The sequence below is a fragment of the Rhineura floridana genome, chromosome 6 (assembly GCF_030035675.1).
Source record: "Rhineura floridana isolate rRhiFlo1 chromosome 6, rRhiFlo1.hap2, whole genome shotgun sequence".
Classification (NCBI taxonomy): Eukaryota; Metazoa; Chordata; class Lepidosauria; order Squamata; family Rhineuridae; genus Rhineura; species Rhineura floridana.
In genome coordinates, this window is record NC_084485.1 from 54,575,854 (window position 1) to 54,599,820 (window position 23,967).

At 40.6% G+C, this 23,967-nt stretch overlaps 1 protein-coding gene across 6 annotated transcripts in view; it reads left to right on the forward strand.

Moving 5' to 3' along the window:
* Positions 1 to 23,967, forward strand: part of TRIM33 (tripartite motif containing 33) — an 82,872-nt gene that overhangs the window by 19,845 nt on the left and 39,060 nt on the right. For all 6 annotated transcript variants that reach the window (XM_061631939.1, XM_061631937.1, XM_061631938.1 and 3 more), the window contains exons 2-6: positions 16,927 to 17,045; positions 17,183 to 17,330; positions 20,011 to 20,143; positions 22,223 to 22,339; positions 22,914 to 23,028. In XM_061631939.1, the coding sequence (XP_061487923.1) occupies positions 16,927 to 17,045; positions 17,183 to 17,330; positions 20,011 to 20,143; positions 22,223 to 22,339; positions 22,914 to 23,028 (632 nt within the window). The remainder of the gene's footprint in view (positions 1 to 16,926; positions 17,046 to 17,182; positions 17,331 to 20,010; positions 20,144 to 22,222; positions 22,340 to 22,913; positions 23,029 to 23,967) is intronic.

The following is a 23,967-nucleotide window of genomic DNA, read 5'->3' on the forward strand; positions in this document are numbered from 1 at the left end:
TTTCAAAAGTGCTTCAGGAGAACATTCTTTTCATCTGCCCTTTGCCACCAGGAGGTTTTTGACTCGGTGGGAAAAGTCCTGTTGGTAGAAAATTCCCAGGTAGGAATTGTCAAGAAACTAGGATTTCTTGGTTCAGAAAATGGCTGTTGTGTTCAGGCTTCTGGGTAAAGAGCTGGTCTGTGTGAAAAATGTTTTCTTCCAAGCTTATCTGACTAATTGGCTGGGAGCGCATCCTTTGCATCTGTGTTATCTCTGATACCAGCTACATTTCAAGGCTGTTATACCTGCCCTGATTGGTAAAGGAATCTGCCTGACTATTGCTAGACCTATTCTATAAAGTGATTTGGGTTCTTAGTTCCATGCCCTACATCTTGATTCCTGTCTTGGATGCTGTTACCTATTGCTATTTGCTGGTGGGCAGAGCAGTCCAACTTGCTGGAGGCTGGCAGGAGTGAAGCTGGTGGAGTCGGAGTTGGTGGAAGGGGTTGCCACATCCAGCTGCTGCTTGAAGGCCTCTTGGAGGGGAGGATATATGTTTCCTTCCATCATCCCTTTCCCCATTGTATCAGCTACTGGGACAGAGGGCTATAGGAGGGAGCCCAACGGGACCTGGATATCATATAAGTATCCCCCCAGCCTCTCCTCTGACACCTCCCCTGGAACGCCCCTTTTTCAGGCTTTCCACCAGCTCGCTTTCCACCAGGTTGGGCTTCTCTGGTGGACCTCTGGCTGAGCAGGGATGAGGGACTTATGCTGGTGTAGCTAGAACCCAGCTGGCTCACCATATCCATCTCTCAGCCCGTCGTAAATGTAAATTGGATTGCGCCCTTAGTTGGATTAAATGCTTTAAGTGGTTTGTATTAGAGTAGGCAAGTTAGCATTGTTGTTTTATTGTTCTTGTTCTGTAATTTCCCTGATATTCACTGTGGTATTTCTTAATATCTTTTTATCTGTATATTGTCACTGGTATGTGAGTTTTTCTTTTTATGCTGCTATATTTTAAAACAGTATTTAATAAACCTACTTCTTATAATTTGGTGCAGTGTATTGGATGAGAGTTTGGTTATAAATCCTAGCTGTTTGGCTCATTGCTGCTGAGTAATTGTGGAGATTTTGAGGCTCAAGGGACAAAGAGTGGTCTTCCTCTTCTTCCAGTATATCTCAAAGGACATCCAGGTAACTGCTTGGGAATCTCCTGGCCCAAGATAGGGAGGATATAAGGAGCGGTGGCAGCAGTACTACCTTGCAGGGTTGGTTTTACTGTGGTTGTTTGTCACCAGCTGCCCTAACAAGAACATTAGCCCCTGGTCTGGGACCTGTACACCTTGACTGAAATGACTCTGAGGGGAAGAGGCATTCCAGCAAAAGGGAAAAAGCTCAGTTAATTTCTACAATAAAATAAAATTGAGACTCAAGGAGTATGTTAATTGGACCTGATTCCTGAAACCCTCTCCTATCAGATCTGTGCAGGTTGATTCTTAATATTGAGCCATTACATTGGTATTTCTCAACCTTTAAAAACCCATGCCCCTTTTAGCTAACATAAAAATCCCATGCCTCCCTTTCCAATCCGGCTTGAAGGACTGAAATATTGTTTCAGTTATAAATATTTTGGGGGGCTTAATAATAAAAGTAATTCAAAGTACTTATATTTCTTTTAAAATATATTTAATCAATTTTTCAAAAAAAGTCACATGAAAATTTGAATTTCATTTAACCGCTTCAATTATTGTCACAAGCGTTTGGATTCTAGGCACTGTGGAAGACAGAGCACATCTTAGATCATGTTCACCATCCTGTTGCATTACTTTGTTTTAATAGCCATAAGAGCAGAAAAACCAGCTTCACAAAGGTATATGGATGAAAATGGAATAATGATGCACAGGGAGATATTTCAACCAAAATATTTCCAAAGTGAATTGTTTGAAATCATTTTTGGCAGTTGAATCAAACTTGAGTTTCAAAAACTCCTCTTAGACATGCTGTTACAAAGACTGAACGTCAGTGATGAAAGGTTTCCTCACAAGCTTCCAAGATAATTCTTGTGAGATAATGCCAAACTACTGTGCACCCATGATGACGTGCAGATAATGTAATAAGCGCAGTGTGATCTCACATTCCAAGCATTAACATTTCATACAGATAACATTTAGTACTGTTATTTTTTACTTATATTGTTCATTTCCCCCCTGAATCACTCATCCTCCACCCCCGGCCTTCCTGGATCTTCATATGCTCCCCTGGTTGAGAAACGCTATATTGCATACTTGGAGATAATTTTCAGCCTTAGATGTAATTAGCAGGAAAGTAAGCCCTAGGCTACATCTAGTGAAATAATCCCTTTGGCATAACAAGTTTAAGAGAGGCAGATTGCCCCCTGGTCCTTTTTTCCCTGCAACAAACCCGTGAGGTAGGCTTAGATCAGCAAGACAGTGACTATCCGAAGCCCATCCTGTGAGCTTGACCAAGTGCATTTTAAGTTCAACAGTCTTGCTACTGTGCTGCATTGCCTGTTCCTTTCATATACTCTTCTATGATGTGCTCCCTCCCAAACATTATGTGGAGATATAAAAAGAGCAGTGTGATGCATCTCATTGTCATATCCTTGGCTGTTCCCTTTACATGCCCCCACAATCTGCTCTGGATGGTTGGTGGACCTGTTGGAGGAGATTTGGGAGGTCTCAGGGAGTGGAGAGGAATCAGAAGTCTTGCTGCACAAGTGGAATTCCACTTGTGCGGTATTGGATGTTTCTCTATGATTGCAATCCTGACCACACTTCCTAGGAATCATGTCCTATTTAAAATAGTAAGATTTAATTCATAATAACGTGTAAGATTGTGTTCTAAGACAAAGTGACCAATAAATGTACAGTAAAGAGCCACTACATTGATACTTTCTCTGTACAGGAATTATCACTCCCAATAGCTATACAAAAGGAAATAACTGTGACTCACTCAGTACTGGAAATAAACTATCTGCCCCAACCCAGAAAGGTAGATCTGTGTGTGAAAGCAGCCTTTCTCATAAGTAATCAATACAGTTGTGTGTTAGGATGCACATCCCTATCACCATCTGCATCATACTCACGGTTCCACCGAACTATTTTGGTATGTTTCTTGACGAGCATGGGGATACAAATCCCCATTCAGGGCCACCAGTTGTTACCTGTGGCTAACTGCCCTTGGTTAGAGCTCAACTGGGCTCCTTATTTGTGTGAGACCATCACTTATTATTATGAATACAAATCTCTAGTGATTTGCTGGGAGTCAGCTCTTTGAATTGCAACAAGAATGAAAGCAATATACTACCTATTCCAACAAATATCTCTTGTTCTTTAATTGTTGTTGTTATAATTTATAATTTTTATTTTTTATAATTTTATAATTGTCTTGAAGTATTCTCCATCTTGCTATAAAAAACGAATTTGTCTGCCCTCTAGCCACTACATCATAGCGGCTGTCTAAGTGCTACTATTTTAACATTTATAGTGGCAGCTGTGCAAAAAATACACAGACAAGGCTAATCATGAGAGAGGCTGAGGATCTGTACAAGGCAGCATATTTCAGCCACAGTATAAGGGCAGCAACATTTTGAACATTTTTTTACCCTCAAAATCCCACTCTTTCCTGGTCCGAGCATCGGTACGGTTTTACTGAAGGGTGTGCTCAGTTGTTACTTGGCCCCTGAGCTTCTACCTGGAGTGACATTGGATTTGGGATTCAGGTTCTTGTTATAGTTTCCCTGGTGTATTTCCACAGGTGTCACTATTCTAAATGTGAAGGGTTGTTACAGTCTAAAGGGGAATGAACTTTCTGTGCACGGTGCTGTATACCATTTGATAGTGACCAGTTAAACTCTTCATGATTTAACAAGTAGGGCATGGCAAAAAAAAGGAGTTTCATCCTCTTGGAAGACCGATTCACCCTTCCATAGGATAGAGCACCCACATGGACATGGACTGCCTTCAAGTCGATTCCGACTTATGGCGACCCTATGAATAGGGTTTTCATGGTAAGCAGTATTCAGAGGGGGTTTACCATTGTCTTCCTCTGAGTCTGAGAGGCAGTGACTGGCCCAAGGTCACCTCATGGCTGTGTGGGGCTTTGAACCCTCGCCTCCCAGATCATAGTGTAAGACTCTAACCACTACACCACACTGGCTTTCCATAGAGCACGCAGTAGGCTGTTTTTCTCTCCTACCTCCACAGCCCTTAAAGCTGTGAGGTTTGAGGAGGAGTGTCAGTCCCTTTGCCTAAGGAGGTGCATCTCCTAAGCCCAGTTCCCTCTCCTGCCTTAGCTCTAGGACTAACTACTAACCAAGAAACTTCTCCTCCTATATGAGCCTGCTTAAGATCTGCACTTTATTTCCAGAGCCTCCTCACTGTCTCTTCACTAATACAAATGTGGCTGGTAGAGACAACACAGAGGGCTTTTTCAGCTAATGGTGCCTACACTTGGGGAGAATATTCTATAGAAGGGTTAATCAGGCCCTCTATTCGCCTGCTTTAAAATTGTTTCTTAAAAGTATTTTATTCCTGTGGCCATTTTTAATCAAACTTTTGATATGTGGCTTTTTAGTCTAAATTTATTATGATGTGTTTACTGCATTTAATTTGTATTTTAATACTAATGCTGTGATTATTTTTTATTTGTGAGCTCCCTTGATTTTGTTTTTTATCAAAGAATTTTGGAATATAAATGTCCAAATAAAACTGCTTTACATCCTCATCTGGCTGAAGTGACTTCTTCATCAGTAGATTACTTTCCACTGTCCTGCCCAGCGTGTCTGCACATGGCACACCCACTGATCTAGGAAATGAAATGAAATTTCATCTATCTGTCAATCACCTGACGGCACCATGATGTGAGGTGACAAAACGTCAAAGGAAAAAGTGTGCTTCTGATTCTGATTCTTTTCTTACTTCCTTTGCAGGTGAAGCTTGACTCATATCTGAAGAGGAAGATCCTTTGCATCCCTGTCTTAAATTAAGGTGTGGGATGCAAAGGAGGAATTGGGGGTGCAATTAGTGCACTCCCAAATCTTCTTCATTTTAGCTGCAGCTTTCTATGCTTGACATTAAAAATGATGTCAGGCCCAAGGAAGGTGGGTGTGATTTGCCCAAAATTGCCAGGCAGGCCAACCTCCGAGGTGGGCAAGAGTAATTAGGCCTCTGGGTGCAAGGTTCCTAACCACTGGGCTAGGAAATAAAGCAGATCTTTGATTTGGGGGCAAGCCTCATTAGTGACAGTAATGTTGCTGTTTCTCATGTTGTTTGGTGTTCCTTGTTTGTCATCATTGCTATAAAAAAAGAAATGTGCTTCTAAACATATTCGTTAAAATGTATATGAGTTGGGCACTGTGGACTGTGGCATGGAAATTAAAGCAATTTAAAACATTTTATTGGTTTGCTGTTGTCATTGCATGAGATCTGAAGCTTTATTTGGACATCTAGTTGTTGAATTACAAATAGGATACTTATCAGTCCAAGGAAATAGAAATGTATTGCTAATTCTCATCTAATTGTGAATGGTCACTGTTAATAAAGTAATTGTAACTGTTCTGTATTTCATTTCCCTCTGTTTTTATTCTTACAAACACCTTATACCACCAACTCAAAAAAACGCCTCCATAAGAGTAATCCATGCAATCCATAAAAGCTTGTGCCCTTCATCAACCATATGCTTTGAGGGTACATCAAATAATAAAACAGCAGTAAATAGGTAACAACAATTTTAGTCTTTAAATTGCTATATGTTGTTTCTTAGAGTGCATTAGTTCCAGAGTTAGTTTACTTGGTCAGACTTAAAGGCAAAGGGTCCAGTGTGTTCAAAAATAGTGGGGGCTGGGGAGTACTTTGGATTGAGGCAAACATTATTTTTCATAGTGCAGTGCAAACATTTTTCCATGATGAATTTTAGATAATGGGTGGCAATCCTAACCCCTGTTACTGGGAGTAAGCTCCATTGAATTCAGTATGACTGACTTCTGAATAGACACGGTTAGGATTGCACTGTTATGCGCTCCTTACCATATTCTCCCCTATTCCCAGTCTTCAAAGATCCGTTTCAAAAAGACTTCTTGACAAATAATATTATTAAAAGGCTTGTATTTGGGAGCGGCATATCTCTGTATATAAATTTTAGTTTTCTTATAGGAGCTGTTAAAAATCTTCTAAAATGTCTACTCTCAGTAAGAACAGCAATATGGTACAAATGAAACACTTAAATCACTTCATTTATTTGGTCCTTTGTCTCATTCCTTTAACTTGGCATGCAGTGGAAATATGATCTTTAGTGGCTGAGACAGGTTTGGCACATAAAGCCTCCAGAGGCACTGTGGATTTTTCCCTTTTTTATTCGCTTTTGGAAAGTACTTTGTCAACAGCAGGAACTGTATCCTCATCAATGCCATCGTAAGAAAACAATTGCAGTAATCTATCTATGTGGGACTGCCTGTAAACACTACTCAGAAGCTTCAAGTGGTGCAATGTGCTGAACTCCAACTCCTCGAGGAAGTGTGAGCATACACAACCAGTTCTTCAGTGTTTTCACTGGCTGCTAGTTGGCTTCTGGATGCAATTCAAATTGTGCTGGTTTTACCCTTTTTACCCTTGGATCGACAAACACCACATTTAAAGCACTTTTTCCTTCCCTATTAATATCTGCACCAGGTGCCCTGCTCCATGTTCCGTCATTGCTATTCCAGCAACGAGCAGGGCTTTTTCATTGGTAGTCCGGTGACTGAGTACTGACTTCTCTGAAGAGGTCTGCCAAAGCTAATCTCTGATGGTTTTTAGAGATTACAAGCCTGTCCTGTTCAGGAGGGTGTCAGGAATGAGTCTGTTTTAATGCTGCTGTTCACTGAGCGATTCATTGTTTTGTTGTTTTTATATTTCCTTTTATTAGGTGGTGGTGTGTTTTATCATTGTGTGGCACTCCAAGTGTATGAATAGGCAGGACAAAAACATTTTTAATAAATTAAAAAATAGCTGGACTTCTCCCTAAATAACCTAGCTTTCTTCCTAATTGCTTAGAAGATACGCTTTTACCAACAAGGTGAAATCTCATGAATTTTTTTTTGTCTAATAGCTTTTATTTCAGAATTGCAATGTACTGCTTACTTCCATGCTGTGGCCTAGCAGTAGTTGCTGTAAAACAGTTGCTGAGTAGCAAACTACACTTGTCCCTACTTCTTCCTCTTCCAGCTGATCCTATTTATCTTCCTTTGAAACCTCCGCCAGTGCCATGGGATCCCACCCTTCTGAAGTTTAAGTAGTGTTGTATTGCCTTTTCTAGCTGAGAATCCTGGGAACACTGCATAAGCTATTCCCTTACCTTAGAGTCAGGTGAGAATATTCTAGTTCTTTTAATTGTTTTCATCTCCACTGCTAAAACTATGGTGCAAGACTACCCTGGCAGCTGGAGTGGTCTAGTGGAGGAGGCAGACAGCCTATTGGGGGGATAGGGGAGGAAAGGGAGGGCAAGCAACTGTCACTAAATTTATCTTCTCCTAAGTGAAAATTCTCAGCTTGGGCAAATTGGAATAGATTCTCTTAGTACCCTTGCCTTTTAAAACACCTGAAACAGTCCATGGTCCCCCATCCCTGTCCTAAAATATAGTGAGGCCGGGCCTGGCAACCAAGAGGTCTTCTGTATCTTTAAAAGTTGTGCAGGGGGAAGGGAGAATTCCACCTTGTGGTTTTTCCCATTACAGTGTTGCAAGAACACCTGCACTTGGCTGACTTTCTCTTCTCCTAAAGATACAGGATCAGTCTCAGGCCCTGAACCTGGCAACCCTACACAGCACAGAAGCTCCTCTTAATCTTTTATATATACCAGTTTTGCCAGTATATAAGTGAGATTAAAATAGGGGAAATGTATGCCTTCTCTGGAATCAATCTCATGAGCTTTGGGTTCCCTTTGAGAGGAAGGGCAGGGTATAAACGCAAATATTTAAAAGATAAATAAATGTTAGCAAACCTTAAGGCAGACAGTGATAGCCATCCTATGGCATAGGTGCTGCAAGTGGCACCAGCAGTAAAGGTTTGTTGCATTCCAGGATAGAGCAGGAATTTCAGTGAGCCACACTACGGCAGATTCAGTCCTGCACTTCTGTCTTGCACTGCTGCTGTCTTCGTCATTTCAGTAGACAAGAGACACAGTGGTGCGGGGTGGATGGGATGAGCGGGACTGAAAAGATGCTGTAGTACACAGATAGAGTGAAAAATAATTATTTCATCTGGCGCTCTTGTCCACAGGTGGACCATCACAATTGGTTAAGAATAAATGAATATGCATTTTCCTACAAGTGGATCTTTTCATTCAGTTTATGCTGGATGTTTTTGTACGTATTATGAATAAAGTCAGATGTGGCAAAATGTTGAACCAACCCATCTTCAAGTGTCTTGATTTTTGAATGGGATTAACAAATTTTAGCTAGTCTTGTTAGTCAACCATTACTGTGGCCACCACAAGCTAGTCTTCTTTCCCTAGGTCCTGTGGCATACGCAGAAAACCTAGGAGATGAACTGATGCCTCACTTTGTCCAGGACTTCAGAGATATGGGAGTCTTGTCTTGGCAGGCACCGGGCTTTTGTAGTGATTGTCTCCCTTCTGCCTCCTGCAGAGGCTTAAATATCCAAATGAAACAAGGCCCCCGCCTCGTCAGAGTCTCCTGCATATGCCAGAAGATTTGAGGGTCATCTTATCTGTCACTTCTTACAGAACTTCAAAGATGGAAGACTCCTACCAGTTCGTTCAGTTTTCATATCAAGGCACAAAGTGATAGAAAAGATATCTCCCATGAGATGAGATGGGTCTTATATCACGTTTGGGCAGGGATTTTGCACAAGGTAGAATGCAAGTCTCAGTCACTGCTGCCAAAATTGCAGCATGATATGAGAGATCACTCCTGCAAAAGATCTCTGTAGTTTGTGGAGAACTTTGGGAAAGAATCCTTGTGCTGATCCTGTGAGAGATGACATAGTTGCCAAGCTATGCTTGTAATAGCTGTAGGGTTTGTGTGTGCTTGCTTTTGCAAGATCAAGCAATATATTCATAAAATATATTATAGGATGAAGTGCATATTGGAGAAAGCAAGGCTAACTTGGCATCTGTCACCATGTTCTGAAGGATATTTGCCTTTCGTGACTTTGATATACCAAATCATTTGTCTCCCATTGTAGGAGTCTTGCAGTGAAGGGTGGCATATAAATAGATTAAATAAAATAAAGAGTTGTTCTGCAAACGCACATTCAGGGGCAGCTGCCAACTCCTTGTTCCAGTTGTCCCTATACTTCTGTCCCTCACTCCTAGCAATCAGTGATGGCCGTAGGGTTTTGAGGGCTCTGGGCAAAAGAATCATTTAGGCCTCCTTAAAGGTGTGAAAGCAAGTCAGGCATAACATTTCACTTAATTCTATACGTGAAGTTGTAATGAAAGTATGGATAAATAAATACAATTATTTGCTACAACTGGAGTGGAAAATATTACTTAATATATTATATGAACAGTACACTGTGTAAATACATGAATACAAGTCATAAACAAAAAGAAATAAGCTATTACCTCCATATGTGGTGCTCACACTTAACAGAAACAGCCAAAAACTCGTGTCTCTCTCCATGATCTCTCTAAGAAAGCATATTGTATGATATCGTGGTAGGAGAGTTCACTGATAACAGTATAACAATATGGTGAGTAATATCTATATGAAGCCCTTGAGAGCGGTCATCAGCAGTACGCTGATGATAACCACCTCTGTTTCCCTGTAATATCTGAATTGGGAGAGGGCATGCAAGCTCTGGACCAGTGCTTGGACTCAGTGGTGGGCTGGATGAGGGCCAATAAACTGAGTCTGAATCCTAGCAAGATGGAGGCGCAGTGGGTTGGTGGTTCCTGAGTTCAGATAATGGGTTAGTTTCCTGCTTTGGATGGGGTCATACTCCCTCTGAAAGAGCAGGTTCATCATCTGGAGGTGCTGTTGTATCCATATTTGTCGCTAGAGTGCTAGGTGACTTCAGTGGCTAGGAGTGCCTTTTACCAGCTTCAGCTGGTATGACAGCTGCATCCATTTCTGGACCAGGATAGCCTGGCCACTGTTGTCCATGCACTGGTAACCTCCAGGCTGGATTACTGGTAACATCCAGGCTGTATTACTGGATTACTGTAATGCAGTCTGTGTGTGGCTGCCCTTGAGGTTGGTCCGGAAGCTGCAGCTGGTGCAGCTGGGCTCCTACTGGGAGGAAGGGCAGGATATAAATCTAATAAATAATAGTAATAATAAATAAAATGCAGTACTGCGACTGATCACTGGGGCAGGGTATTGCTAACATGTCACCCCACTGTGAAAGAATTGCACTGGCTGCCCATTAGCTACTAGGCCAAATTCAAGGTTCTAGTTTTGGTGTACAAAGCCCCATGCAGCTTGGGACCAGGATACCTGAAATATCGTCTTATCCATTATATACCTAGTTGATTGTGCTTTGCAGGTGAGGGCCTCCTGCAGATACAGGAGGTCTGTTCCACACAACATAGGAAGCAGAAGTTTAGTGTTGTGGCACCTATTGTTTGGAATTCCCTCCCCTTAAATATTAGACAGGCGCCGTCTCTGTTACCTTTCGGCGCCTATTGAGGACCTTCCTCTTTCAACAAACTTTTTAAGTAGAGACCTTATTCCAGTCTGCATCTGTGCTGAAATTGCTTTTAAGATTTTTTTTTAAAGATGCTTTTAAGATGTTTTGTTTTAATGTGTATTAAAGTCTTCTGTTTTTAAGATGATTTAGAGTGCTTTTAGTGTTTTTGTTTGCCACCTTGGGATCCTTCTGGGAGGAAGGGCGGGATATAAATTTAATGAGTAAATTAATAATAAAAAAATAAATAATAAATAAGAGTCAATTCTTTAGTGCCCTATTTAATGAAATGAACTGTTTGAGCCGCCTTGGTTCAAAATCAAATTGCTGTAATCCAAACCTCTCCTCATTTTATGTTCAGTTAAAAACAGTGCTAATCCTACTAGACATTCTTGTGACACAGAAGAGCACAGATTACTGAAAATGACCTCTCACCAGACACAACAGTTGCAAGTATCGTGAGAATAATGTGAAGTGCTACACATAAATTTGGGGGTGGGTGGGAATAAATATCTTGAATATAAGATTTATGAATGAATTGAAAGGCTGCCAAAGCTGTGCATTTTTCTTAAAGTTGATTATATAGCCTAAACAAACTCTTGATTTCAGTCAGAGATGTCTTCCTCAAAGATTTAACATCAAATATGAATCTATACTTGTCCTTAAACTGCACCATTTGCTTAAAACTGTCATCCATGTGAGCAACGCAACCTCTCCTTTTGCTACTGGGTTTGCAGCAACAGTAAAAAGCTGCAGGAAAGAAATCCTGCCATATGCTCCTTCCTTAAAATCCACTCCCCCATGCACTAATCAGAAGAAAAGAGAAGTATAATGGTGCAACCCTACACATGTTTATTCCTAAATCCTACTATATTTTCAGTAGGATTTACTCTCAAGCAAGTGTGTATAGGATTAATGCCTAAAGTTTTCTTTGAGCAAGGAAGGTGGTGGTGGTGGTGGTGGTGGGACCCTAGCCTTCTCCCTGCCTTAAGCAGATATTCTAGTGTCACCTTGCCCTCCTCCTTCAGCTACTATTCCAGGGGTGGGGAACCTTTTTGACTCCATTGGCCTGATCTTTATCAGCATCTGCCTTGCACAGGTCAAAATAGTTTTCGCTTCTCTTAAGTCTCTGCGACTGGGGACTTAAAGGGAGAGGGAGGACTTGCAAAAGCCTTTGGCAGGTCTCTTTGTGCTTCCCTTTTAATTCTCTGCTATCGGGGACTTAAGGGAGGATGGGGGGACTTGGAAAAAGCCTCTTCCAAGCTTCCTCCCCTCCCCCTTTAAGCCCCCAATCATGGAGAATTAAAAGAGAAATGTGGGGAAACTTGGAAAATGCTTTTGCAAGTCTCCCTCCTCCCCCTTTAACTGCCCAATTGAAATCCTGTTTGAGCAAATGGAAGTGCAGGAGCTGCCTTAAAGCCGCAGAAATCTCTTTGAAGCAGCGCTTCAGTTGGTGAGTGGGGATTAAATTCTGTTACCTAGGGAACAAGATCATGCAGCCAAGACAGGATTAAACCCTGTCTACTCTAGGTATGGATGTGAAAGTTGGACAGTGAAAAAAGGGGGTAAGAGAAAAATCAACTCATTTGAAATGTGTTGGAGGAGAGCTTTGCGGATACCATGGACTGCGAAAAAGACAAATAATTGGGTGTTAGAGCAAATTAAACCAGTACTATCATTAGAAGCTAAAATAATAGAATCATAGAATAGTAGAGTTGGAAGGGGCCTACAAGGCCATCGAGTCCAACCCCCTGCTCAATGCAGGAATCCAAATCAAAGAATTCCTGACAGATGGCTGTCCAGCTGCCTCTTGAATGCCTCCAGTGTCGGAGAGCCCACTACCTCTCTAGGTAATTGGTTCCATTGTTGTATGGCTCTAACAGTTAGGAAGTTTTTCCTGATGTCCAGTCGAAATCTGGCTTCCTGCAACTTGAGCCCATTATTCCGTGTCATGCGCTCTGGGACGATCGAGAAACTGATGAAACTGAGGTTATACTTTGGACACATAATGAGAACACATGATTTACTGGAAAAGACAATAATGCTGGGAGGGAGTAGAAAAAGGGGAAGGCCGAACAAGAGATGGATTGATTCCATAAAGGAAGCCACAGACCTGAACTTACAAGATCTGAACAGGGTGGTTCATGACAGATACTATTTGAGGTCACTGATTCATAGGGTCGCCATAAGTCGTAATCGACTTGAAGGCACATAACAACAACAAAACCCACCCATCACCTGACATCACTTGTGACATCAGCTGGTGGGTGTGGTCTGGGGAAAATGTCCTCATGGGCAAAATTGGACCCCTTGGGGGCCCATAATTGGCTTGGAAGCTGGAGCTTTCCCACCCCATTCTAGTCAGAGCCTGCAAAAAAGGCTGAAGGACAATATTTTCTCCACTCTGCTGAAATAATACTTATGAAATTGTGAATCTTTTCTCCTTTCCCCTCTTAGTAAGACAAAATGGCTGCTGCCTCCTCCTGACGTCCTGAGTGAACTGGGCAGTTGCACGTGTGCATAAAGACAGCTGCTAGCCAAGGAGCTAATTTAGTACTGATATGGATGGTCCTGGCTTAAGGGGGGAAGGCCCTCTGTGTGTTTTTGTAGGGAACAACTTGCTTGATTGCAGTGCTGCTACATTAAAGGACAGACTATACAGGAGGCAGGCAGGATTTAGTACAAGATTTTGGAGGGAGGGGGCTGAGCAGTTATCCAGTTTGCCCTAAAGCTGCCACTGCTAGCTACACTTTTGTTTGTTGATAGATATTTATGAAATTATGGATGCTGTGAAAAATGTGGTTAGATGTAATAGTTTCTCCATCTCAGTATTGGAGCTTGGGGTCATTCAATATCATTGATTAGCAGTAGATTCAGGACAGATGCGAGAGAAAGAGTACACAATGCATAATTCATAGCCACAAAATGTGGCCCCTAGCTTAGATGGCTTTAAAAGGGATTTGACTAATGCATGGAGCATATATGGCTATATGGAACCTCCATGTTCAAATGCTGCAGAACACCGGTTGCTGGGGAGCAAAAATGTGGGAGATCTATTTTGCTTGTGTCCTGCTTATGAGCTTTGTGGAGGCATAGGGTTGGCCATTGTGGAAGCAGGATATTGGTGTAGATAGACAATTGGTGTTACCCAGCAGGGCTTTCCTTATATTCCTCAGTTAGGAAGATCCTGCAGTGTCCTATGGCTGCTCCTAATTACTTCCACCATCCCCTGCTTTTCCAAACTAAGTACCAGAAACTTTTCTTACACTCAAGACTTTGTAGACAAATAAGAAAATTGTACCAAATCCTGTTCTATGTACTTTGAGAACTGGCTACCATTCCTTTTCTGCATGATGAGGTTTTTTAATGCAACTTGAAAGCTTGCATATTTCTGTGCCAGCAAGTTAGTCCAATTAAAAAGGTTTTTCCCCACTTTGTAATATTTGATGGGACCACTATAATTATTTATATTCTATTTAATGGTCCCATTTTTAGTTTAGTTTTTTTATGAGAATGTTTTTAATATTTCTTCAATTTTGTGTTTGCTGTAGCACTTAACTTGGTAATCAGGATTTATTACACAAGTTATTGTGTTAATTGTCTCTTGCTGCCTCTCACCTCTGTATGAGCTTCCACAGGGGCTAATTATGGGAATAGTTCTTTTTTTAAAAAATGCATAATTAATGCACTTAATAGTTGATGTCAAGGAGACCAACGTAGTTTCTTAAAAAACAGCTCAAATTTTGAAATTGGAGAAGGCTGCATTTTCATGATCATTCACCCACACGCAGTGTACCTTTTATTTCTTCCATTGGCATAGTTGTAAAACATTTCTCTTACGCTTGAGTTCTGGAGATGATGAAACTCCCTCCAGCAAACAGACCAGCTTCATTGAGAAAGAAGTGCTAGATTCCACATCCTGCTGTACGGTTTTGGGAGACACAGGTTTTCTCATCCACATGGAAATGTTATTCTTACCTATACTGGGAAAAGGGCTAATATCCAGTACAGGACAGTAGCTTTTGAAAAGTGATTTCATCTGCTACTGCTGCTTTAAAATGCTTGTTAATTACACAATGAGAGCTATATTTTAATGATAGCTTGGATGGGTGATGTGGCCCTTGTTGACCAAACAGCAGTTAGCTTTTGTGTCACTTGACATTATCTCTGATATTGTCAGTACAGTAGGGCCCTGCTTTACGGCACTTCACTTTACAGTGCTTCGCTAATGTGGCAGTCTCAATTAGATGCAATTAGACTAAAGCTCCACTCATACGGCGCTTGTTCCACTTTTACAGCAGTTTTCGGGCGTCATGCACCACTCTATTCAATGAGTTCCACTTTTTGGTGCTTTTCGGGGGGGGTCCAGAACGTAACCCACCGTATGAGTGGGGCCTTACTGTACACGTGTGGCTAGGAGAGGAGTGTTGGCAAACTTATATTGCACACTAAATGCACCACAATTCTTCTACTTCCCTTTGAGCACTGGAATTCTATGTCTGTCAAGCACAGGAAGATTTCCCCTGCCTTTACACAATGTGCAGGAGACATTTCGGATACTGAGACGGTAACCACATTCCATAGTAGTACAGCTGACCTTCGTCATGCTATAATGGAAACTCACCAAGGCTAGAAGAACAAAACATCTACCCTTTCCCTTACATTGTATGATGTTGTAAAGCTTCTTATAACACAATTTGGCTTATAAAAATGAGTACAGTGAGGTACTGGATACTTCAAATACAAGCAATGTTGATACATGTGAAACTGTCTTCAAACTAAGATCTGTGCACAATGCACTTGTAAGGCAGTAAAATATCTATTTTTATATTGCCATTTTGTAGGTGTGGCCTTTTTTTTATTACAGACTATTTTAAGAAAAATGTATCTATATTCTTAGACGAAAATGGAATTGAAAAGAAGCTCAGATTAATAGTTACATAGAGATAAAATGTACATTAAATGTCAAACTTGTTCTTTCCTATTTAAATTATAATGATGAGCATTGTGAACTAATACTGTCTTTCATCAAGAGTCACATCAGCATATCTTTGATTGTCATTGCTGTTTTAGTCGTGTGACATAGGATTGGTTCACGTGTCACAGTAAGCCAGAGTATGGCTCACTGTGATGGCACAAACTTGCTGGCTCCTGGAGAGGATCTTGCACCCACTTTGCTCCTCCCTGGTCTTTGGTTCAAAGGCAGTCTTTTACAGTCTTCAGAGGCCTGGAAAGGGGGTGGCCATATTTAGACAAGGTTTCTTCCTAGTTGATGAGCTGTTCTTGTTTGCGGACCTCATTGGCTGTGTTTGCATGTAATGCTAAGTTTTAAACCATGGCTTAACTGCAGGCTCACAAGGAGATTGCAGCTCTTTCGTTCCTCCCTGGTCTTTTTAGTGCAGTATGCTAAGCCAAAATTTGGCTTATCGTGTTGTCCGAACCTGCTGGGATTGTGGTTAAAGCCACTTCTCCTTAACCAAGATTTGTTCTGGGCTTACTTCTCATTTTTTTGTTTTGGGCAAACAAACCACGAGCCCGGTTCAGAGGACATGACAATACAGACTCTAGTTTGTTTTGTCTATAGCACAGCAGGAGTGGGCACCAGCAGAGTAATAACTTTTCAGTTGTGTGTACTAGCTTGCTGCATGTTCACATCAAACCATAGTTTGTGTTTAACTATAGCATTATGTGTCATGTGAACCAGGCCATTAAAATGGATCCAGATGACGTTAGCTGTACTTTGCTGCCATTGATTGCAGTGATATTTAAATTAGGTCCCACTGAAATCTGAGACAAGTTAGTCTTTGATTTTAAGTGCATTTAACTTAGCTTAACTTAATGGTAAGGAGCAAAAACAGCATGAAAGAGTAGTTGCATAAAATGCCATCAACTGCTTATTTGTTGCGTTGTTGTTTATTTAGCTTCATAACTTGCAGTATCCTTCAGCTGATCAAGGGTAGTGTTTTTTGAAAAACAACACCGTTCTGAAAGCTTATGGAACTCTGTTAGTGTGTCTAGAGAACAACTTAGCTTCCAGGTTGTCCAGACACTTAAAAAAAAATGATGTGCCTCGTAAGAATTTAAAATGTTTTTTTGTCTGGCCGTAGTTGTTAACAAATGGAGTAAAACATGTTATCTGGCCCACTGGAGTTGAAAGTGGCCTTCTGCATTGTCTGTGGTCATTTTATGCTTAATAGTTTTGGAAGAAGGTTCTATATGATTTAATATCAGTTATTTTAAAAATCAAGTTATGACAATCCAGAAGAGTGTAAGAAATGTTTTCTTTTGGTTGCAGTTGGTGTGATCAGGTGTCCAATCTGTCGCCAGGAATGCAGGCAAATAGATTTGGTTGATAACTACTTTGTCAAAGACACATCTGAAACACCTAGCAGCTCTGATGAGAAATCTGAACAGGTATGCCATTTGCACTCTTTCTCTTTGCCATGTGGTTTGGTTTATGTCTTCTGTAAGTTAAGGTTTTGGTAATTTCTGGATTCTTGTGCCAAGGCTTCAGCATTTGAAAAAAAAATTCCCCTCTCCCCCCCTTTTAGGTGTGCACCAGCTGTGAAGACAACTCTAGTGCTGTTGGTTTTTGTGTGGAATGTGGAGAATGGCTGTGCAAAACTTGCATAGAAGCTCATCAACGAGTTAAATTTACAAAGGATCACATGATCAGAAAGAAGGAAGATGTCTCTTCAGGTGAAATTTCTGTTTCTAACTTAACATTTAATATCTGCTTATCAAGAATAGTTATGGCTCTGAGCAAATAACACCAAATGCTTCATTTCATAGATGGCTGTTTGTAATAGCAGATTTTGCTTGGTTCACAGTACTCGTGTTCACATAGTGCAACGCAATTATGTAAACTCCTCAGTTTGGCACTTCAGTTCTTTGCCATTGCTGTGGCATAACCTATTTTACAATTCTGGCACCTTTGCTGCTAAAGTTCAATAGCTGGCTACCTTCTGTTGCCTTTTGTCTGAGGGTCTGATTTCAGCCCTGCCTCAGAAGAAGCCCCTTGCATGGCACTGTTGCTGCAGTGCTGATGGCAGTGGGGCAGAACTGCTGAGGATGCCAGAGCAGTGGACTCCCAGTGGAAAACTAAACAAGTATTGGGTATTTCTGAAGTATTAACCAGACATTAATAAAAAGCATTTATTAATTGGAAATAGGTTTTCCAGAAAAGTCTGCCTGCAAATATATACGTCCTTAATGTAATGTTGTCGGTTTCAGTCAGGTATATGAAAACAAGTAATTTCTGGCACAGTCTGTTGTCAGAAGAGAGAGATTGTTGTAGGTGGATTGATGGAGAAACCCTATTCGTTTTGTCCCTGCCATTGCAATCCTAGGCCTGCTCATAAAATACAAAGCTTGTATTTAACCAGTCAAAAGTGATGAAGATACGTCTGGGTTGTTTTTGCTCACTTGCATCTTGGTCTTCCATTACTGAAACTAGGTCTAAGTCTAACTGAACTGAATACATATTCTTCCCATATACCCTTGTTTCCTTTCCCCCTCCTTTTTCTTCCCCTCCTAATTTTGCCTCCACAGTGTCAAATTTTTGATTATATGTTCCACAGGGCAGAGGCCTGTCTTTTTGTTGCCCTTTTATAGTGACATATACATTAATAAATGTAAGCATGTCTTAATATGCAAGTAAGAAAAGTAGCATTATTACGTTAATTTATTTATGCTTGTTTATTTATATATCACTATCAAGGCACATAGTGCTTTACAGTAATGACAAAAAGATAGGTCCCTGCTCTGAGACCTTTGGATTTGGAAATGAGTAAGTTGGTGATTTTGACAAGGCAGTTTCAGTGAACTGCAGGGGATGGAAGCCAGTTTCTGTGGGAGTTGAGAAAAGAGTTGGAAGAGAACACAGGTGAAGTAACTGACATTCTCCTAGAGCAGTGGTTCCCAACCTTTATGAGTATGGGATCCCCTTTGTAATTTCAAAAAATTTGGTGACCCCCCCATGCTAACTGTAATTTTAGTCTCTTTTAATTGAAAAACATGGCAAAATCATATCTCCAAATATCCCTTTCCTTTAAAAGCTCCCTGCAGACAGGGAGGTGTTGCTTTCTTTCGTTAATGTAAAGATCCAATCAGATTGGTATCTCCCCCCCCCAAACAGTCTGAAGATGTACAGACCTGTCTCCCAACATCAGTGAGTTACAGTGTTGGACTAAGAACTAGGTTCAAATCCCCACCCAGCCATGAAGCCCACTGTTTGACCACAGTCTGTCAGCCTGACCTATCTCACAGGGTCTGTGTAAGGATAAAATGGAAAGGGGGGGGACACACCATGTGCACTTGAGCAACTTGGAGGAAAGGTGGGATATAAATGCAATAATTAATTAAATACATTTCTGCTGCAATAAATACCAGGATTCTAGCCTCAGCCAACCTGCTGAGCTTTTTTAAAAAATAAATCAAGAAGCAGCAATGTTGTTGGTGATGGAGATGCTAGATTGTGCACTGCAGACAACGTGCACAGATTGAGGAGGGAGGTTAGTGCCTTGGGATGATCATCAGAACTGATGACTTGGTTAGCATGCACTTGGGGAATGAAAACAGCAGAAGACACATCAGCGCATGCACACATGCACAACCACACCTGCCACTCCTGCAAGCATCTGCAGGCATTCGGGCATGTGGGAGGGGGGAAGCCCTCAACTGCTGCAGCATCTTGGAGAGAGAGATTGGGGGGACGGAGTGTAGGTAGAAGAACCTTCGAACACACTTAGCCTCAGAAATAGAAGGTTAGCAAGTCCTGTGCTTCTTCACTGCTTCTTGGCTCTGTCTGGGCTGAAGGCAAGATCTGGGCAGCCTCACAAATAAGACTAATTTTTAAAAGGAGGTGGCAGCGAAGCTGGAGTCAAGAAAGGTAGACAGGCCGGCTGTCAGGAAGGAAAGGGGAAAACAGCCTTTCTTTGCAACCTTGCTCTCTTCTCTCGTTCTGAGCAAGGGCATCATCAGCAGTGGCAGTGCAAGGAGACGGGAGTCAGTGATAGTAATCCCCTCTTCTTCCTGGTAGCTCTGCCCTCAGCCTCCTTTGGCATCTGCCACATGTTTTATAGTCCTCCCCTCTTGTTTGGAGCAAGGGGGAGGTGTCATCTGCAGTGGCAGTGGGGGGCATGCAGCATTCAGGGAGGGAAGACTTTTTAAAAAATAATTTCTTTACTGTTTGCCCCTCCCCCCCTGATTACTTCACGGCCCGCAGGTTGGGAACCACTATCCTAGAGATGAGAGGCAAAGAATTTGGCCCTCCTCGAGCTCTGAACTCTATTCTGGCTATTCTGATCTGTAGACTGACTCAAATCTGTTTTAAAATACGAAATCTGCCTGCGTTTTATTTTATTTTTTTTAAATACAGAGGCTGTTGGAGCATCTGGCCAACGTCCTGTCTTCTGTCCTGTGCACAAACAAGAACAGTTAAAACTTTTCTGTGAAACCTGCGACAGGCTGACATGCAGGGACTGTCAGTTACTGGAACACAAAGAACATAGGTATAACTATCCCTATGCTGTCTCTTCTCACAGCAAATGAATTTAAAATACAATCCTCAACTATTTGTGCTATAAAATGTGTTTGTTTTGTGTCTATAATAAACAGACTTGGGGTGGTGGTGCTTTGGCCTCCTAATTCCAGTCCTGATTCTAGTGAGGTTTAAGTGGCAAGAGAGCATCCATCAGATTAAAGAAATCTTAATCACTTAATCATGTGAATTTTAATTGATCAATCAAAACTATACATTCATATATGAAAGCAACATTTTTTTGTTGGAGGGAAAACATATTTGGTTGTTACATGAAGTATGCAGCAGGTACCATCTTAGAGGAGGCATTACCTTGGGGTGGGGGAAAGAGGGGAATCTCTCATCTAAAAGAAGGCATCAGCAGTTGCAGTTTTTGGAAGTACTTCTATTAAAAATAATTAAAAATTTAAATGTATTGCATGATGAATCAGGAACAGTTTTTTAATTGATCAATAAGTTTTTAATAGATTTTTTATTTTATACAAAAATTCTACTGTGCTTTCCCTTCCAAAAGGGGATGCTCAGAGTAACTAATAAAAGCCCTATAATATGAACAAGCAGGGTGCTGGTGCATGCTGCTCAAAGGTTCCCACTCCTCTTTCTCCTCCAGCTGTGCTAAGGACAAAACCAGCCAAAATCTGGCTTCTTGTTGCAGCTGAATCTAGGCTTGTATTTTGTTTCTGTCCAAATAAACAATGAGCAATGAGCAAGGTTTGTTATGGGTTTACTGCTTGTGTTTGGTTTGAAGAGAATCTACAAGTCTGGATTTGGACACAACGACAAGCCAAATTATGCCTTGTTTCCTCCCTGGTGAGGCAGTCGGGAGGAGTCAGGAGGAGTGGATTGGGGAGCTCAGAACTTTTGAACAGTGTGAACCACATTAAATCATGCTTATTCTAATTATGATATAATGTGACATGTAAATGAGACCAGTACATAAAAAGAAACAAAAAAATGTAAAAAAATACAAAATTAACAGTTCATGAATTGCTGGATGCAGTTGGATGTTAATCTTTTAATAGAATTGTCACTGTTGGTCCTGCACTTTTAAAAGGATAAGGCTATTGCATGAGTTCAATTCATAGGTTGATACAACAATAAATTTTAATCATTTCAAAATAGCTGAGTTTTTGAGAGAAATGTGAAAATGGTTACTTCTGACTAATGCAGTTCTGCTGAGTGGAGCTTAACTTCGGTGTGCAAACAATGTGTACGCAGTCATATGATTGTCTTACTTTGATAATAGTGGTGATAAAATCAGATTATATTTGCTTTCTTAAGTTCTTATCCCCCATTCACAGCTATATCTGCTGGCTTCTGCAGCAAAGAAGGATGTCCTAATTTGATGTGCAGGGGAATTTTTATTTTTGCTCAGAGCTGTTCAGAACTATAACCAAGTCTTTAATTTGTTGTTTATAACTTATCATATTAAAATAGTGAGATTTAAATTTGTATATTTGTTTTTAATGTTTTTAATTGTTGTAAACCGCCCAGAGAGCTTCGGCTATGGGGCGGTATACAAATGCAATAAATAAATAAATATATCAGTAAAGCAAAAACAAGTAATTTAATACAAATACATTATCAAAAAGATTCCTCTATTTTTAATAAAGTATTTGTGTAGAGCGCAAATTAGTTCTTCACAAATCTGTTACATTGCTTAGATTCTTACGTTTTTAGAAATGCTGGATTCTGTTTGGAGAACTGAAATGGGCTAAGACAAATTGCTAATGGCTTTGAAATCATTGTGTTCATGCACAGCGGAAGTTCCCAAACTATTGCTGTGAGCAACCCAAATCTAGAAAAGCTATTTTTTAAATTATTGTACAGTGTCTAGTTGTTAGGCATTGTATAAATAGAATATGATGTGGCTCTGACTATGGCACCAATGTCAGAAGTCAGTTACAGCAAATCTGTCCTTTAAGCATTCCTTACCAATGATATTTGTGTGGCTGTCACTTTAGCAAGCATAAGTTTAAATCTAGTGCATCCTCTTACTGCAGTGATCCTGCTTCAACATTAATTGTTTGTTGTCTTTTGCTTTGGAAAGATACCAGTTTTTGGAAGAAGCGTTTCAGAATCAAAAGGGTGCTATTGAGAATCTGTTAGCCAAACTCCTTGAAAAGAAGAATTATGTTAACTTTGCAGCTTCTCAAGTGCAAAATAGGTAGGTCAATTTTTCCATCATAAATAAGCTAGTTTATAGGACTACTGAAATTCCAGCCTCGGCTATTCATCTTAATCCAGCAAACAAAACCCACATGAACAAATAGGTTTCCACAAGTGGATGTATTCACAAATGCTTGTTTTATGAGGGACAACAGTATGCATCAGGTGGTGTGGCAATCGATGGGATAAGTATAAAGTGCCTATACAGAGAGCTATGTAGAAGCTTGTGCAGAAAGCTGGATGAAGTGATATGTGTTTGCATGTAGGAGCCTCTGCTGCTTTGGTGTTTCTCTGGATCACAATGAAAGGGTTTAATGATTTGATCATTTGAAAGGTTATTGAGGGAAAAGAGAACTTCCAACCTCCCTTATCTGTCTCCTTATAACATAGTATTGTATATATGTGACCTGCTTCACTCACTCTTTACTCCTTTCGAGTCTTGTAACAGAGTGTTATAGGCATGGTGTATCTGTATCTATTTACATAATAAGTTGAATTTTCACTTGAATGAAAAAAATATTTTGGAGATGTTGCAGTGTTACTGCTTAACAACAAGCTTCTCTCTCTTTCAGGATAAAAGAAGTAAATGAAACTAACAAACGAGTAGAACAGGAAATTAAAGTGGCTATTTTTACCCTCATTAATGAAATAAATAAAAAAGGAAAATCTCTCTTACAACAGCTTGAGGTACTTTAAATGCACAATAAGTATAAATGTTTGGCATGAGTCTTGCTGTGATCTTTGCATGTACATAATTCATTTTGGTTTGAATAACCCTGTTGGTTTTGTCCGTCATGACATTTTTGGCCCATTTCACATAGAGAGCTTGACCATAGCTTACAACTATGTCACCACAAGCAGTGAGCCTCAAACTTGTATCTTCTGCTCCAGCATGACAGTGAGGAGATTGCAGGCACCTAATTAAAGTAACTAAAGTTTTCCATTACATTCAAACTTGGTATATCTCTGGTTAATTTAAAGTATGTAATTTATTCAAGCAAGCCACAGTCAAACTGTCAAACTTATAATCACCTCATGGCTGTGCTGGAGGAGAGTGAAGGGGGGAGCATGTGAGCTCGAGGCATGCTGCTGCCCATGCACTTAGCTAAACTATGGTTTAACTTTGTGCACAAAAAGCCAGTGCCCACGTTTCTCAGTATGTCTACCTAAAACATTCTTCATTAATTGTAAATATTCATGACAGACTAAAGTAAGGCTCAGACTGCAGAACCATTCGATAATGGCTTTAAGCGTGGTACTTTCTGTGTGATGCCTCATTAAAATTTTAGCCTGTGTCGTATGCATTGTTTTTTAAAATTTGAAATATCTCATTGGTGCTTGTTCTGCCCTTCAGATTTGTCTGGTCACACCCACACCATATCATACCACTGTAACAGTCAGGACTTCCCCTGAAGGATCCTGAGAACTTGTTTGTTAAGGGTACTGGGAATTGTAGCTCTGTGTGGGGTCTCGTAACAACTCTCAGCATCCTTAATCAACTACATTTCTCAGGATTCTTTAGGGGAAGCCATGACTGTTAAAGTGGTATAATAATTCTTTAATTGTATGATGTGGATATGACCTGTGACTTCAATGTCATTAAAACTAGGTTTTCCAAGGGATCAC